The sequence below is a fragment of the Sylvia atricapilla genome, chromosome Z, assembly GCF_009819655.1.
Source record: "Sylvia atricapilla isolate bSylAtr1 chromosome Z, bSylAtr1.pri, whole genome shotgun sequence".
Classification (NCBI taxonomy): Eukaryota; Metazoa; Chordata; class Aves; order Passeriformes; family Sylviidae; genus Sylvia; species Sylvia atricapilla.
Window position 1 is genome coordinate 45,052,993 of NC_089174.1, and position 19,089 is coordinate 45,072,081.

Sequence of the window (19,089 nt, forward strand, 5' to 3'; positions counted from 1 at the left end):
AATACTCCTAACTCCAACAAGCAGCTGTTGCTAGAAGCCCTGAATGTAAGTGCAATGATTTTCAAGGTCATTTTTGCATGCAGTTACATTTGTTCAAATACATAGTTATTTGCTGGAAGCCCAGTAGATTTTTTTCATTCATTCATTTAACACACATTAACATGTAAACACAATGCAGGAATAAGGTTGTACAGAGGACAGCTGTCAAGCTGTCAGCTAGAAGAATTTCTGTCCTCCTACCTCTGAATTCAGACTCCAAGTCTCCTCCAGGTGGTTGCTGCTTTTCTGCTCTCTTTCCAGAAGTCAGCTTTTAAACAACTTTAATCCTACTGACCTGAATTTAGTTTCCCACTAACCAAACAAAAAACACTACCTGCTATTAATTACACACAAAACTAACCAGCCTTCAGTGAACACCAAATACTGTGCTGCTATTCTCGCTGAGTGCATTTGTGTCACTCAAATCTACCAGATAATTCCAGTTACAAGGATCTCAACACTGAAGCGACTTTATCTGAAAATCAGCACAAGACTTTTCAAGACACACAGACCAAATATTTATCATCAGAAAGATACAGGTATTTGATTAAAACAAGCAAGCAAACAACTATACCCTGAACAGAGTCCACTTCCTTCATTTTTTCCTCCTTGATACACAGAATTCCCCATGCGGAGAGAGAGTGCTTCTGCAACAAAAGAACATGCTAACCTGTCCTCAACTACGATAGTCAGAGCAGACTTATGAACAGCAGAACTTCTGGAATGTGGATTCAAACATTTTATATTCAAAAGCCCTAAAAGGGCAGTCCACAAAGTGCTTGGAGGACTTGCTATAAGCACACTGGCTTTCTGTGACTAAATCTGGGAAAAACAAAATACCGTATTAAAAAAAGACAAGAAGTACATGAGAACATAACCAGGAACAAGGCCTGTTTGTGGACAACAGCCAATTGCATTCCTTGTATTCTGACCTGTCACTGAAAATTGGAAGTTATCAGTGGAAGGAGAAAGAAATTTGAAAATGCTCGGGTTCACACTGAGAGGTACTGGTGAGTATCTGATGCACTTCCCTCAACATTACCCTGACAGCCTGGCAATCTCTAAAGGTAAAAGTCATAGCAGGGCCAGATCTGATCACATACAACAAAGAGCCATCTGCAGAGTTCCTGCTCAGAGTTCAAGGCATAAGTTTTTCTGAAATGGCCCAAACCTCTGCTTTACACAAGTTCTGCTCTTGAGGCTTCTAATGGAAAATCACTGAACTGGCAAGTAATCACCTTGAAGGGCACTGAGCTGTTTGCTCCAGGTGTATGGGTAGGCAATACATCAACCAGTAACTTGCTAGTTTGCCAGAGGCATAAGACAGATTAATGCAAAGATCACCCTGATATGAACATTTGCTTCTATTGAATTAATTCCCAGATAAACAGGTCAAAATACTCAACCAATTGTTTACTTATCCAAGCTCCACCATTAATGTTTCTTTTCACATCCATTTCGGAAAGACAGTCTGAAAGTATTTCAGGACTCGTGAAGCAGCAGTCTCATTTTGTTACTGCAAAGCCTATTCACTAGTGAAGCTAAGTTTTACTTCTGTTCAAATTTCGCCTCAGGTCACCAGAAATCAAACTGCTTTTTCCTCTGCTTCCAGATCCAGCTGGATGCCTCTGACTGCTGGGACACAAGGGAACAGCAATTATATTCCAGTGGCAGGGAAGGCTGTTTTCCTTTGAGACTGCAGCAACTGCCGCCCAATGGTAATTATTGCAGATTTTCCTGCGGGAAAAGCTGGATATGAGAAGATCTTCCTTCCCTCATCTTTTCTTCTGAACAGAAGCCAAGTGACTCAGAAGTGAGCCACTTTCCAAGAATGAACAGGCATTTGTTCCCCTATGAGGGCTTGGCATAACTGCATGATGTGAAAATCAACATTTTCACATTGCCTGCATCATGCCGGAAATACTACTAAAGTCCAAGTATGACTCATTATCCCAGGAAGAAGCATTCAGAGCAACCTTACAATCCAACAGTCCTGATAAAAAGGAAAGCTGTTAGGCCAGTGAGAGCAGAGGCAGGCAGGGAGAAGGCCGTTTATGATAAGCATCAATAAAATGGCAAAAAAACCCATTAACATTTTCCATGGAAGGTATGTATTGAATTAAAGCACTACCCTGGCCAAGAAGATAGTAAGCACATGTTAGTCTTTGAGGGTGGAATGGGTGAGGAAGACGAGGGTGGCTGTTGGTGGAGTCAAAGGATGCTGATTAAAAAATAAAATACACGGGAAGAAAATGTAAATCCTGGTGGCCTGGAAGGACAGCAGTACTGTTTCTAAAGGACATGAAAATTATCCTTAGAGATGTATTACTCTTTTGGCAGAAGTAAAGATGTAAAAAAATAAATTTCTTCAGTTCCCTAGAAGCAGAAATTTATTCTATAAAGCCTTCCCCCTCAACACCATATTTTCTGATAAGTAAGCAGCGATTCAACTCCCTAACTGTCAGTTTAAAATTCTTGATTTCTGCAGATTTTGCCTCTTTGGAGGTGCTTTGATGCTGCTGACCTATTAACTCTTGCACATTTTTCAGTAAGACACAGAAGAGGAGTAGGGATGCCCTTTTTATTTAGATGAGGGGACAAGAGCCCAAAAAACTCTGCAAGTCTGTATGTTTACTGCTGCTTGACTAAGAGCCAACTCCAGATGCTGCTGCAGCCAGTTACATCACAGCACTATATTCCTGGTTTGTCTGTAGGTTTTCTTGACTTGTCTGGAGTACTGACCTTTGGGATTCAAGGATCACCGTTTCATGGCCTAAACAGAGCAATCCAAGTGGCAACAATGCAAACCAAAAAATTCAAGATCCTCATTCCATACTTCAAAACTGCTAAGCTGTGTAAAAGAACATTCATTTCTTGTGGTAAGAGGAAACAGAAGCCCTCTAGGAAACAGTGCTATGCTCGGATTTCCAAGTACACCAGCTAATACAAGCCCAAGACACAAACTACAGTGTCCCAAAAGATTTGCTTCAAGATTAGCACAAACAGAATAAATTTTCCTTGAAAGCCATCCTAACATCAAGGTCTAAAATGCCAATTTCAAACAAGCTAAAACTGTCCCATGGTCAGAACAGAGAAGTTTGTAGTGAATATGACTGTTTCCTGCAGTGAGATCAGTCCTGCTGCTCATGACTCCTACTGATGGCCCCCATTTCCTTGCCAGTGCTCTTCATGAACACAGTTTTTCACCTTCACAGGAATCACCTTGAGAGAGGAGAGGAGTGGAAGAAGAAACCAGTCATCATTTAAATGCTTTTCAACACTCACAGAGAAGGAAGATACTTGCATCATGTCTGCCTGTGAAAGTCTCTGTTTGCTGAAGGCCTACTCAAAAGAATCAAATGAGATAAGCGCCGATAAAAAAAAAAAAAAAAGAATATAAATATATATATTTATATAGTCAGATATGAATGCTTGCACTAGCAAGCAATAACCAGATGTGAGCAAAAGGGAGTTTATATGACCAAGACAAAATAGGCAACTGTTTTCTGAGAGCTGGAGCTTTAATTCTATGAGAATTATGCAGAAGGGAGTTATTTTTTCTGCATGTAACTGACTTTCACCACAGCCTCCTAGGGATGTGGGAGAGGGCAGAGAAGGATAATTAGACAGAAGCACCCCTCCAGACTTCATGCCCAGTATGCTCTGTCATACAACAAGTGGGAAGAAGTTCCCCACAGGTACAGCTTACATGGCACAGTAAGGCAGTAGACTTTCGTAGCCAGAAGAAATGCCGTATCTGATTTAACATACTCAGATGAGACATATTCTCAGCCAGATGAGACATGTTATCTTCTTTTAGCCACCTGCTAGCATTTGCCATGGAGAGTAGAAGGCAGGGAGAAGAACTGCTACTTAGTAATTCCTAGAATAGATTTATTGCATAGACCTGGTGGCTACATCATTAAGAGAACACAGAAATGATATTTGTGCATTGCTTTCATCCAGCCTGTGAATGATTGTGTCACCATGATTTAAAAAACCAAAAACAAATCAACCAAAAAAACCATCAAAACCCCCCAACTCCCAGCTCAAAACAGCCTGAAACTTCACTGATTAATACCCATTATTTTATCTTTATTAGTAACTTTTTTAAAGAAAAATGCTAAGAAAACAAAGTCAAAGCTTTGGAAGCAATATCTGATGCATTTGCAAGAGCTCTTTCCTTCTCTTTTCCCCCAACCAGCATTCCAGGAAGAGCAGGAACTATTAGTACCGTTTCCTCCTTTGGCAGGACTTAAAAGCCACACATGCTAAACCATCTGGTTTTTCTCCTGTTCACTGCAAGGAACAGCCATAGTGATTATTTGCCACAGTGATAATTTGCAATTTTCCAAATGGCAAATTGCAAGCAGCAGAGATCAGCCACCGTGGTTATTTGCAATTTTCCCCACTTTTACATGCTTTCCCCAAGGAAAGTATTGTCCTAGTTGCAATCTTTCTGTTCTGTCATTCAAGCTGAGTTACAGGGATAATCTAGGAATTCTAATCAGCAACTAAACACGTAATCGACATGAATCACCACCTCTTGAACATACAAGCTTTCAGATACATTTCCAATGTAAATTTAAAGTCCAGCACTGTCCTGGACATGCATACCATAAGGATCATTAATGCAGACATAAAAAATGGTCTGCATCTGCTGTTCAGCCCTGAAGAAAAAAATGGCTTAATTTAGAATTCTACCTTCTCATGATTAGATGAAGAAAGCTGCTCAGTTGTCATTATACGCAACCATAGATTTTACTTTTCACAATCCAACACCTTGCATGCATTAAATGAGAGCTGACAGCACAGAAAAAGTGACAGGGATATGAACACTGAAATTACCGGGAAAATGTTTCAACTCATCCTCTTTGACTTATGATCTCTTTACTCATTGTGTCAAGTAAGTCAGCAAGGGATTGAAGGAAGGAGAAACTTGTATCTAGCATTTGTAGGATTTCAAGTACTCAGCACTGAGCTGTGCAGCTACTAATATTCAGTACCTTGCCCTTGCTTGCAGATTTCTCTTTAGTTATCATATGACTCAGGTAAACCCTGACTGGATGTCCATTCCTAGTGAAAAGCCAACTTGCAGAGTAATCTGTCAGTTACACGGTGTTGAGTTTTCCCCTTGGACAAGACTTTTACAACAGTACAGAACATGCAGCAGTGTTTAAATGTATGCAATATACAGTGTATCACATCATCACTCAAGAGCATTTGTGCTTACACTGATACATAAATGCAAACAAATCTGGTTAGCAGTCAGCACAGGATCATTAAGAACAAGTGCTTTAAGAAAGCAAATGACAGTTATGAGCAAACATCATAAATCAGTACTTTTCTTCACTTCTTGCAATGGAAGTATCAAAAATTCAGAAGTGCAATATTTAATATTTTCCAATTAGGTCAAGTCAGAAAAAGTCATGTTATAAAAATTCACTGTAATCATGATCCTGATGCACAAAACTGAGTCAACACTTTCTGGTAAATTTTCCAGTTATGCTTTTACTTTCCAATATGTATCTCTAAACCATCAACCAGTGTACATGCAAACGGTTGCAATGCACAACACCACCCCCACAGAGACAATTGTGGAAAGCTGTGTTTTTTGCTGCGTTTTTTTTTGTTATTTGTTTTAAGAGACAGATAAGAAAACAATTTAAAAAATATTCTGGAGAGGCTGTCTTTTGTTACGCTCTGTATCCTACCATGATGCCAGGATCTTAGTGATGGTGCATATCACAGCCAAAGGAAAGGACAATAGTATGTGCTACTCAGCAAAAATAAAATACAAAATCAGGGGGATATATATGAAAGATATCACCTTTTTTTTTTAACTTCATCTCACTCTTCTCTTTCTATTTCAACTGAAGCAGCAGCACAGATAATCTCAGGCTGCATTAGAGCTATAACTGCTGCTGCAGGACTTGCTTAGAAAAAGCTCACACTCTTCTGTCTTGCAGCCCAACCCAGACAAGTGCAACTGTCGTTTGACTGTACAGAGACAAGAGCCAGAACAGCACTGCTTCATCATAGCCATTTTCTAATTATCCACTCCACAAAAAACGAATGCAGAACTGAAAGCGAGCCAAGTTCCTTCAGGCAAACCTAATTTCCACCAGGTTTACCTGTGTTGCTCTTCAATTGTCAGCGTAACCTGCAATAGCATCAGTTTTGCATGCCTACACCTTGCTTCATAAAACCACAATGTATGTGGACTCTCCCATTTCAAGGCACCAACACATGAAACTGAACAATGCACAGCCTTGTTCAGATGAAGACTGAATATTTCCATCTTCTATCTGCATATTGGTATTATTCAACAAATTTAGTCACAAGAGGACAACACAGTCCATCAGCAAGCAGAAACACACTGAAGGCTTCCTAGGTCTTTACTTGAGTAGGGATAATAAAGATTAATGCACGTATCAGCACACCAACACACCAAAACCAGATGAGTCTTACCTAACCTCAGCCAGAAAGAACGCCTGCAGACAATTGCCTCTAATTTAGTATCCAGAATGGTAATGAACAGCTGTGTTTGCATAGATGTTTGAGCTCCCCCAAAAGAGCATTTTCCAGCAGAGTTCCTCGTAGCCAGAAATCAGAGAAGGAGAGAAGCTGTATGTTTTTGCCACTCTACATAAAATGCAAAGAGCACAAAAATTGTGTTTCTCACTACTTTTCCCTGAAGTTTTAAGTTCATTCTATGACAGTGCTGTGAAGCCACATTAAACTGTTGGTAACCTGATGTACAGTCTCTGTGGCAAAAGTAGACACAGAACTAACTGGCAGAATCTTCAACTCTCATTTACTTTTAAGGACATGAAAGCACTCATCTGGCTTGGGGTCCCTAACTGTTAGCTACTACACTACAGCTGATGTCAGAAACAGGCTTCATTTACCGAAGGTTTCACTCATATTTTGCCACTAGGGATTTCCAGAGTCTGGATGCAAAACCAGCAGGCAAAAATTTTATTCATTTACTAGCAAGCTAAGCACAACAAAGATGACAAAATACCAGAGTTGAAAGGGTATTTTGGTCATTCAAAGAACTATTCTGTTTACCTCATTTTTAACCAGCTCTTTTGAGCTTACTTAACTCTTCTGTACGGTGCAGATAAAAAAAAAATTCAAAGTGATTTGAGTGAGTGAGAATATAATATGAAAGAATGCTTGAGAAAATCCTTCTGAGAAAAAATTCTCACTAGTTTAGGAGGGGGAAAAAAAGACCCCCAATCAGGACCTTTGAGTTGAGCACAGCTAGCTGTGGAAATGATAGAAATTCCTTCTGACTTGACAGCATATGTAATGTCCACTAGTTTACATTAAAAAACAATAAATCCTAGTTAGGCTAGAAATACCAATTCCCAGGGCCATCATCCTGACACTAGCTTGTTTATTAACACACTGTTCTTAAACATTTCCTTTAGCTAAAAGCCTCTTTGCAAAAGAATAAGAGGAAAGAGAAAAGGAAAACAAAGCATAATTGAAGATACATACAAGTATGACAAGAAATTTTTGTACCACTTTTTGTCCTAGGTGCATATCTCATTTTTTCTTTTAGTATCACTATTACAGCTCCATATAACAATTCCATGTAAAACTCATCGGTGACAGTCTACATCTCCCATACACTGCTGATTCTTCATATAACAAATTCTCCACATTTTGCTTTTGAGCAATGTTGCAAGAAGAAATAGAGCTGGCACCGGTTTGAGAAAACTGAGAGCTGAACTGGTAAGCTAGCAAGATGTCCCCTGCCTAATACAATTACACTCCTTCCAGTCAGACCCAAGTATGAGTTTACAGTGTTTGTTTCCTCTGCTGTGGCAGACCACAATAATATCAGTCACCTATGCTTTCATCATACCTCCACCTGGAAAGCACCCAGAATTCCTGCCAAGAGAGCCCAGAAGTGCACATATAGGCTGAGTGCAGTCTGGAAGCCCATCTGTTCAGCCTCTGCTCCTTCCTCCCACAAAGTGATAGTGAACAGCTGTCAAGAATCATACTCCCTTGCTGCAACAGCATGCTTTCAGCATGGATTCTGTCCATCTAGGGTTACCTCCACAAAACTGGAATATTTGTGGATAAGCCTCTGCTCAAGATGCATTTCAGCAGACTGTTTCCTTATGCCTCATAGTCACCTGTTTGGTCTTCCCAGGGACAAAGCTGAAAAGGTTCAGTATTGGGAACATATGTCATGGTGGTGACGCTGGAAATCAACTGAGACTAAACAAATATGGCTTCCAGCAATCTAGTCTAGGATATGCTGACTCTCACAGACACTTCTCACTTTCACAAATCAGTTGCAGGATCATAAAACAAGCCAGCTTAAACAAGATCTCAGGAAGTGGAAGTCATCTTGTTCAATGTCTTACTCAAAGCAGGTTTTAGCTACAGAGTCAGACAAGATTTCTCAGTCCAGTCTTGAAAATTCCCAAAGATGGAGACTATGTAATCTCACTAGGCCACCTTCTCCACAATTTGACTGTCTTCATAGTGAGATTCCCCCCCTCCCTGCCCTGTATTCAATGAACCTCTTATTTCAGTTTGTGTTCACGGCCTCTAAGCCTTTTCAGGCATGGAAAGAACAGATGGAACACTGATTAAATCAGAATTAATCACAGTCTACAGAGGTCTGATAACAAGCGAAAATGCAAAAAAGTTTCATTTTTTATTTAGTTTATCCAATTTAGAGTTTATACAACTCACACCAATCTCTACAGGACAGGCAGAGGATCCCCAGCCATTTACATTCACGTATGTTCTACCTAAGAGAATCCTTTGCCCCAAGATGAAGTACATCTTTTCTATCCCTCTAGTTTACCAGAGAAGTGAGACACCTTCAAATTCAACATACTAGAGGGTAGGGACTGGGGGGAGGAAGGTAGAAGTGTGATGGGAGGGAGATTAAAAGGACTTGAACCAGTCAGTAGGACACAAAATGAGAACACAGTAGCTTTTTTTACCTTTGTAACCAAAATAATACCAATATTCCAATGAATACTTTTTCTTTTCACTCTAGGGTCATAGCTCTCTTTTTCATATTTCTCAAGAGACAGCTGCTGGAGTTCTAAAATTACAGATCCTCCTGGACCACACAGACCTCAGTGCTACTCAAACTGCTGCCAGAAGCATCGCTGTCTTGAAGGGACAGGCAATTCACATCCTATATGAAGAGCACCATTGTTCTTAAGAAAAGCAGTCCAAAATCTTCAACTTATCTGGGGATGAAAAGGACAGAGTAGAGGGAAGACCTGTGGTAACTGGCAGGTGAAAACAGACATAGAATCAAAGCAGCATAGTAAGAAACACAAATTAACTCCCTAGGTCACAGGCAATGCTGCATACAAAGCACATGTAGGCACCAAGGAAAAAGCGCCTGCATACATTACACATGTTCCTTGTATTAGGAAAGTAGATTTTGTCAAATTAACCATCCTGATCAAAAGTGGCTTGAACCTACTGCTTCTTTTCCAACACAAGTCATCCAGACTGCAGGCAAGGGTTAAACAGCATTTTGAGCTCACTGGTTTCTTTTTCCCAAACAGCCAAGTATCCATTCCTTCACTCAGCTTTTTATGCAAGTACATAGGCCAGATTTATCAGACAGTGAGCAAGTAAAGTGAATGAATGAAGTTGTTATCCTTCAACATGCACTCTCAAGTAGTCTACTATAATTCCGATGTACTTTTCCAAAGTTCTGGACATCTTGTTTCCATTCTTTGGAGCATAAACTTTGTCTTCATGAGAACAAGTCAAGAAACAGTGATAAAGTCAATTTTTATTCGGGCTTGTTATTCAAGTTTCACATTTAGTCCATTTCCAGACTGTATCAAATCAAAAGACCAAAATGAAGGTGTTGAAACAGGGAAAAAAACCCACAAGCAAAACCAACATTAAATTAAACATGTAGTATTAAACATTAGAGAGAACACCTTAAATCTTTCTAGGGGAGGAGACACCTTTAAACCAAAAGAAATTGTATTAATTTTACACACAGCTGGTTTCCAGCCCAGTAATGCACTTAGTTACAGCAACCACAACACATTGCAGTCTCTCATGACATGAGAAACTATGCTCTATCCTTTCTGGCTTTATCTTCTCACAGTCACTGATGGGGTACAAAGCGCACATGAAGACAGGAAGAGAAGTATTGATGATCCTGGCAACTGGACATGCTTCTAAACGGGTAGGTTTCATAGCACATGTGAGATCTATTGCTTTGCTCAGAAAACGTAAGTACTTGTATTGAAGCAGGTCCAGCACTATTTCAAACTGAATCTCTCAATTTCATGCACATTAGACCTAATGCCAAGGAAGAAGTTCTCTTCTGCAATTGTTCCTAGACAATTTCTTTTCTTTAAATCATTGCCCAATGTAATGCCTGTCCAAATTCCAAATTAAGAAACAACTTGAAATAGATGCTGAAGCCCAGGAGGTTTCTAATTAACATTACATCTAGCATACTTTAAAGAAGAAGCACAGCTGTTCAGAGCATATGCCTTCACTTCTCATGAGCTGCAAGGAATTTTGCTCTACAGGATAGCAGCAGGTGACAGTAACACTAGCACTATGCACCAAATGATAGGAATGCTCAGAACACATCAGGCATCCCTCCTTTGTCACTTCAAGGAAGAGCTCCCCAAGATTTCCAGTGCTGCTCTATAGGAAAATCCCAGCAAGTAAATAAAACCATCTTCTTACCAGTCACAAACTTTCCTCTGTGTGCAGATCTTCTTAGAATCCTACCCAGTGGCTCTCCACATTGCAAATGTTGAGATAAGAGCACATACAGATCAAATTTCAAGAGTGAAGAGTTACCTTGCACTTTTCCACACTTTAAAAGGAAAAAAAATCTTAAAGCTTTTCTACTAGAATGACCAGCATGTGGTCTATTCACATCACCTGGAAAACAGGACAATAATAGTGCTAGTGAGGAATTCATAGGACCAAATGAGGCGCATTGACAATGGATCGATTCCCATTTGGGGTGGATTTCCAGTCATGGTTAGCCTATTGCTAGACTCTCAAAGAGAATTAGAATTGAAACACACAAATGTAGGAACAAGAGAAGGAGCTTAAAGTTTTTTGAAATTATGCCAGCTGTTGAGTTTAGTGGACAAACACACTGACTCTTCTATGTTGGCTACAGCTGTCCACCATGCTCAAGTACAGACAGACAGCACACAGAGCAACTACACTGCTTAAAAGATCTGGTTAGATTGCTAGGCTCAGGGATTTTTCAATAGGCCAACATTATTCCTAAACTTTCCATGCTGTATGTGCTAATCTAGGCATCCTAATCAAAGCATTTATCAAAGTAGTTATCATTGCTCTTCTTATATTATTTGCAGTTGTAAACTCAGTGCCAACAAGCAACATGCCAGAGGCCACGTGGTAAAGAATTTTACAAGACCTGACTCACCACCAATGTGCTGTAGTGACTATTCAGATGAAGTTACATGTCTGAACAAAAAAACAGCCTTTCTAGTTACAAGGGAAATGACACTCAAGACCTTTTAAAGTAGGTGCAGGTTCATGGGAATGCTGTTTTCTCCATACTCCCAGCATTTCTGTGATAGCTTGCATGAAGACTGAACTGCTTCTCCCAGCATGTCCATGGGAAGCTCCCAGTTAAAACAGGTGTACTGCTTTTGCTAGGCTGCCTGTCATGCATTAGAGATTCCATTGTGATGCAGCCAAGGACTTTTACCTCAGTCCCTATAAAGAAGCAGTAAAGTGCAGGAAGGCATTTACCCTTCTAGCCCTGTCCGCACCTAGAGAGTGGTCTCAGCTTTCTGCATCCTCATGGAAAGAAGGCCAAGCACAAAATCTCTAAGTATGAGCTAATTAGACTTGCTCACTGGTGTTCTACTGCACAGCCTAGGATGATGCATATAGAAACAGGATGAAAAATACATACAAAAAGAAGAAAATAAGAGGATTGCAATGTCGGGAGCCTATGAAGAAAGCTGTGATTTTTCTTTTGGAATTTTCTCTAATATCCCATTTAATTTTAAAACAGCTCCTGTTGACAAAATGCTCACATTCATTAAAACTCCTCCAGATTAAACCCCTGCCCTTCCTCGTCACACACTTCCCTTAGTTTAGGCTCACTTTTGCTAGTAGTACAAATACATAATTACTCAGGTGGATGAATGCATTGAACAACATAGGCAAGAAAACAGATATCTCTGTACCATTATCCTAATGCTCTAGAGCATCCCTAGGAACAGATCCCAGCTCTTCAGATCCAGTACACAGATCCTTCTGCCATATTACTCACCTAGCCCTCGAGCACGTACACAAGCTCATCTATTCAGTTTGAAACTTGAATTCAGCTTTCCATTTATCGCCAGAAGCCTTTTTGTGGCTTAGTTAGATTTTCCAGTGTTCAGGGAGTAGTGGCAGCATGGTTTTGTGTGGATTTGGGACTTGCCAAATGCACACTGAGCACTTTCCCTGATCTCATGGGTTAGCACACCCCACCTACAAGATCTAACATGCAGAGTCCCCAGGACAAATGTGTTGACTAGACTCTTGTGAGGAATGCATCAATAACAAACTGAATTCCTTTCTCCTGTAAAACCTACTTAGGCTGTCCAAAACAAGATTATTTTATGCCCTAAGGAACCTCTACAGTTACCCTGATCAGAACAGAGGCACAGTGTATATTTTATAAATAGTGCTATGACAGCCTTCTTAGGTCTGCACACAACACAGCATTTGCTCCATGGAGAACTACCACACAGTATGTTACATCTCAGGGAAAGCAACTGTTTGCAGAAATGCTACCCATTTCGGTTTTCAGAATCCTGAGACATAAGAAGAGGGTTTTCTCTCTGAGGCAAATGCATGAACTAGACTCCAGAATCCCACAAAGAGGCTAATGTCTCTGGCACAGTCCTAGGTCATACCTATAAAAGCAAAGAAAAAACATGATGTACACCAAGACTCTCAGGGCACCGACCTGAGGCATTCCTGGATCTCTAAGAAATCAAGGCACTGACGTAGCACATGTTTAACTCACCTTTCAAATCGTTGTCCTAACTCAAGAGCTTAGCCTCGCCTATCTCTCTTTCCCTGACCATTCCACAGACCAGAAGATACAATACCTGATTCAGAAAAAACAGAAGTGATTTTGCTAAAAGGCATTTTTCAATGTAGGCATCACATCCTGATAATGCTTTCTACTTCCTCTCTCACCAAACAGCCCCACCCTTTACTCGGCATTTTTCATTATGTGGTCCCAAATTATTTTGAAACATAAAATGACCTTAATTTTGCTGCTGTTTAAGTACGCTGAATTTTATAATATAGCATGTATCATGCTAGGTGCTTCATACTCAAGACATCATAAGCTGTTCTGATCAGGGTAACTTTTAGAGGTTACTCAAGACATAAAACATCTCCTTTTGGAAGCAAGATGCCCTCTTCAAATCCAAGCACCAAGTAGGAAAACAGATGCAGTTCATTAACTCATTCTTGTAGCCAGTACTCCTTATCATACCTTAAAATGACACAGCTCTTTGTGCAACAACTTGCCTATCAGCATATCTCCATCAGAATGATGATCCAAAATTGGATCCTTCTCCTAAGGCAAGTTTTAGATGCACTCTGTGATGCAGCACATAGAAGGCTGTGATATAGACAGCCCTGATCTGGCATTTGATTGCAAATATTTCATGCAATCTGAGGACTGGTGTTAACTCCTTATGAAAGGCAGGGATGCCTGGAAGAGCTATGTCAACATGTACAGGAGAGAGAGGAAAGGCATGCCTGTAAGGCTATAGCTAGAATAGGACCTTATGATTTTCAGGGGATTTTTAAAGGCAAAAGAATGTACACATTTTCCCCAACTGTAGCCACAGTCATATCCATGAACTGAGGAAACCTTTTCTCCTCTCAGGTAAGGGATTACCACAGAAAACAAACAGACTCCTCTCCAGGATGTGACATTCAGTGCAGGCTGGTGGGAGTACATACTCAAGTGGAACCTAACTTGCCTTCCCCTAGCACTCCCTGAGAGGAATGGATGACAGAGAAGCCTGGATGTTATGCTCAACAGCACTCCGACCGGACAGTGTCTCAGCTATTGACTTCTGTTCAAATGCAGCATCTGTAGCCACTGCTTTTTTGCAGACCACTCTTTCAAGCACAAAGCACATCTTACATCTGATACAAGCAGTGATGCTTGGTTATAGTGTAGGTAAAGCAGCACAGGCTTATTTCTGTGACAGGCCACATGTCACTGCAGCAGCTACAGACTGACAACAGGGGAGAAGTAAGGTCGACCTAGTAGTCAGGATCCTTAGAAATCAGCCTCGTAGCTCTCTCTATTGCTGCCATGCATGCTTGACAGCAGCCAGTCCAGAATCTCACTCCATGCATAGTCCAAGATACTTCACATCATATACCACAGAGAACTTATGCTCATGTAGTTCCTCTGGGACATCAAATCTCCAAACAGGTTGTGGGCAAGGCAAAGATGCAGCAACCGTAGCTGTGTCTCTGGGTGCACACCCAGCCAAGCTCAGACTCCCACCACACAGCACTTCAGAAACTGAATTGCCGGAGATTCTCTCTGAAGCTTTGGCATGGATTTCCTGAAGACAGGACAGACACTTATGAACATCAATACCACAGCAGATGTGTTTGGCTGACAAGAGATGATGGCTTCTTATCAACACGCACTATTCATCATCAACACACTCTGCCTTAGCCTCAGGTCAAATCTTTCTTTAAGAAGTCTTTCCAAACCTTGCCATAAAGATTTTTTTCCAGTCATCACAACCACAAATCTGAGGAGATAGTATTTTTGGGGGGCACTATTAGCAGAAGAAACTTCAAGCCCGGTTGAATCCAATTCTAACCACAGACAGCATGAGATCAGATAGACCATTCAATAATTAATTGAAATAAATCAACTCAGAGACTGCCTTTTCTTTTAAATTAAACATCATCTCAGAACAAACTGCCTGACAACTGTGAGATGACAGAACTTTTAGGAAGAAAGGATAAGCTCTGAATAAAAATATTAGTTACTTCAGAGTTCATGCATTTCTATTCAGATGTAAGCTTATTTTCTCATATTGAAATCATAGGGTCTTACTTCATATGGACATCTGCTTTTGCCTAATCCTCTGCTAACTTTTGGAGCACATAGCATGCACAAAAGTTTTAGGGACGTATTTCAACTACCCTTACACTGGGTTCCCAGAGTTCAAGAGTTAGGGCACACCAGTAAACATGGAATAGCTGATAAGAAGCTGTTTTATTTTCTGTCTCTCTCACAATGCATTCCACTGGGTTATGTAAATTCCTTCTCTCTAGGATTAAGCCACGTTAAATAAAATCAGAAGGCTAAACAGATAGCCATCTGATGTTCTTCTATTCATGAGACAACAAAACTAACAAACATAATAAAGCAGTAAATATTTTGAGGCAAGCCAAACATCAGAAACAGCAGATACATAATAGAGCTCACTCAGTAAATATAAACAGAATCTTTAAAAACTCTCCAACAAGATGTCTTTGCATTTTTATTTATCAAGTAAAGTGCAAAGGCAACACCTGAGCAATAAATAAAAATCCCTACACATAAAACTATGTGCTTGAATACAGTCAACACAACTTAATGCCATGGAGGTTTATGGGGGGACCTTCTCTACCCACATTAGGACAAGATGACTGGAAACTAAACACCCAGATCTCAAAACACTAAACATCTTCACAGGTATATCAGTCATCTTCTACTAGCTCAGTCACATGAATATTCACAACACTTGCTCTATCATTACAATCAATTAAATCCTATTTTCAAAAGTGCCTTTAGCATCTTTGAGAGCTCCTCATGCTTCCTTTATAATAACATGGAGCTGATACAACAGCTAACCAGTTGCACCAAGCACCAACTAGGTGAAAAGATGTCTTCTAATTCCAATGGCTCACAAACCTACTGTCTCTTACTGCAGCTAAGCCATCCAGTATTGTCCACTAAATATCTCACTTGTTACGGCTAATCTGGAAAAGAAGAGAGAACAAACTCCAGTCCTAAATGCAGGAAGAAACAAGCCAGAGCACTGTAAACTTAATAGTTTAAATTACAAATGATCATCACTGCTGTACAAAGAGCAAGAAATTATTTGGACTAATTTGATTTTCTGAGAAATCTCTCAACTTATAACGAATATATTTACACTAATGAGAAATAACAGCTCCAGTCCCTTCTATAAGGTACTGAAAACTTCCAAAGAACTCTTTCCATGTCACTTCCTGTGTCTCTGTTCAGAAATGCTTTAAGAAAAGAAAAATAAGAACACTTGCATGAAAAAAGGATGTTTGCATCCAACAGCCTCATCTTCCCCCACTGATTAATCTTTCCTGAGGGCCCAAAACAGGAGCTGCCAATAGAAAAGGAAAGCATACAATCAACTTAACCGGGCACAAGAGTGACTTTCACCACAAAATGAGAAAAAAAGGACCTGCTGCACAAATCCAAGAAATGTGCATTTGATCTGCACAAAGATATGTGTTGACTGGTTAAGTCGTCACAAATTAAAAACATATGGCCCCATACCTCAGAACATTTTACAGACTGCACAGACAACAAGTAGGATATTGATCCTAATAAAGAAAATACATAGAAAATAGAGTTGCATAATGCTAGTAACAAGGGGTTCAAACAGTCCAACGGCGAACAACAACATCACCACTAACCACTTCCCTACGTGACAGAAAAGGAAGGACATCACCAAGAAGAGCAGTTAAAGGCTCACAGGCATCCTATAGTGTCTCATTTTGACCACTGGTAAAAAAAATCAGAGAAGCAAGGAGGGAAAGAAGGAAGCTACAGAAAGATGTATCTCTGCAGCCCTCCTCTGACACCAAGAAGTTTGAATCTGATTGATGAAAAAAGTCCATAAACAAACTTATTAACTGTTTTTCAGTGGAATAACACAATGTCATGCTTTGGCCATCTCAACCACATTGAGAGATGACAGCCTTCACATTGCCAAGAGGAGCAATAGACACTTCAACTCCCACTGCTCTTATTTTTTCATCTTATCCCATGACAGTACAAAACTTCTGTGTTTAAAAGCGAGGTACAGAGCAGTATTTTTAGGTATAAAGGCACATGCAGGAAAACTCAATGCTTCCATGGCATTTGCTGCTGCCTACCTAAGCATCTTCAAAAACATAGTTTTCCATGCCAAGGACATTTCTGTTTCATAGCAGCTATAATATATGTGTGAACTGCCATGCAACTGGAGCTCACAGGTGCAACTGTCTTTTCTTACCAGCCATTATTCTCTGGGCTTCATATGGCTCCATATAGCCAGTGTTCTCCCCTTTCCCCATTCTGTTCAACTCACTTTTGGCATCAAACGGGTCTGAGTAGTCATCAGCTATCAATACCTGAAAGACAGGAAGGTAAATGTTACTGAAGTCTCCAGTTAGATGTGCAAAGCAGAAGGCAATGACATCCCATCAACAAATAAAAACAGCTTCACATGGCTGCATCCTAAGCCATCTTCAAAATAGAGTCTTGGTTCAGAGGATAAATAACACAATTGCCATAGATCAGTTACTAATGGTACTGAAATAGAAGTGTGCTCCTATTCATATCGGAAACCTCAAAAAGGCAGACTCCATAGCAAAAACATTTCTGACTAGCACAAGCAATGGAATAATTGGGACGGACAAATCAGAAAGAGCCAATCAGTCAGCAAATTCAACCCAGTGCAAATCTTATCAGAGAAGTCTGCTAATATTCAGGCAAAAAAAACCCCAACTGTTTATCTTGCACATACTTCAACTCCTCTGTTTTTAAGTTTTATGAGCTACAACTGAAAATATTGCCAGAAACTTTTAAAATAAATATTCTAGGGCTACTCTTTTTGCTGCACTAATAAGAAGCCTTTTAATTTTAATCTCACCTAAAAAAAGTATAAAGAAAGCAAACTTCTTGGCTAATCTTAAATCCTCAAACCCATCTATGCCATTTTTTCTCTCAAAGGAACACTATTTTCACTTATATTTTGTGAACTGAGACAAAAGACAGCAAAAAGAAATTATCTGTCAGAACATGTTTTCTTCCTCCACCAGGAGACTAAAAAAATCTGAAGTTAGAAAATCTCACAATTGACCTTACATTACTATGCTTTCCAGACTGCTGCAAAATCATTGTATGTTGTGTAGGTCCCACATATAGGTTTTTTCATCAGCCAATTAAAGTCATAGGAATCATCCCGCCCTATAATTGAGATGGTAAAGCTAATCTTTGTTTCTGAGATGTGACAAGGGGACTGGGGCAAAGGCAGAAATCCTCATATGAGAATTACTGCAGAGCACAGAGATGTAATCTACAGCAGGCAAAAGAGTGAAGCAAACAAAGCAGGCAGAGGCAGGCTTCAACACCAGAATCCTATGAAATTTTAAGATTATTCAGGTGGTAAAGAACCTCAAGAGATCACCCTGTTCAACTCATCACTTAAAGCAGGGCAAGCCTAAAGCGTTCTGCCCTGAAGGCTTACTTTATTTACAAGAGATTTTTAAACTGAGTTACTTTATATTTTTAAGATCAGCACTAGTAAGACTTACAGCACAGTGCCATTCCAACAGTTTCAATCTTTTCAACAAAGAACCAGGAGTATACTGCCAGCTAAGAGACTGAAGCTGCATCTGCTTCTGTCTCCTGCTGCCAGCATACCCCAGCAGTCAGAGAAGAAAAACAGGACACACAAGTATTCACAGATCAAACACCTGCACAAGTGCCATGGAATAAATGAACACTCTATTAGGAAATTCAGAGATCTCCTTTCAGATTAGGAAACGAGACATCTAACACACTTCAGAGTCACTACTCAAGCCCTGTAACACTGGCACACTGCAATTTTATACTACTTATTTTGCTTATTTTACTACCAAGACTGACGTTTTAATTATATTTTTTGTGTGTGTTTTCCTCCACTCAGAATTTAAATGACTGGAAGATTTTTTTTTTTTTACCAGAAACCACCAGACTGACACAGA

The 19,089-nt window shown here is 40.0% G+C and overlaps 1 protein-coding gene across 1 annotated transcript in view; it reads right to left on the reverse strand.

Moving 5' to 3' along the window:
- Positions 1–19,089, reverse strand: part of SHB (SH2 domain containing adaptor protein B) — a 56,173-nt gene that overhangs the window by 26,567 nt on the left and 10,517 nt on the right. The window contains exon 2 of the mRNA XM_066339868.1: positions 17,355–17,472. Coding sequence (XP_066195965.1) covers positions 17,355–17,472 — 118 coding nt within the window. The remainder of the gene's footprint in view (positions 1–17,354; positions 17,473–19,089) is intronic.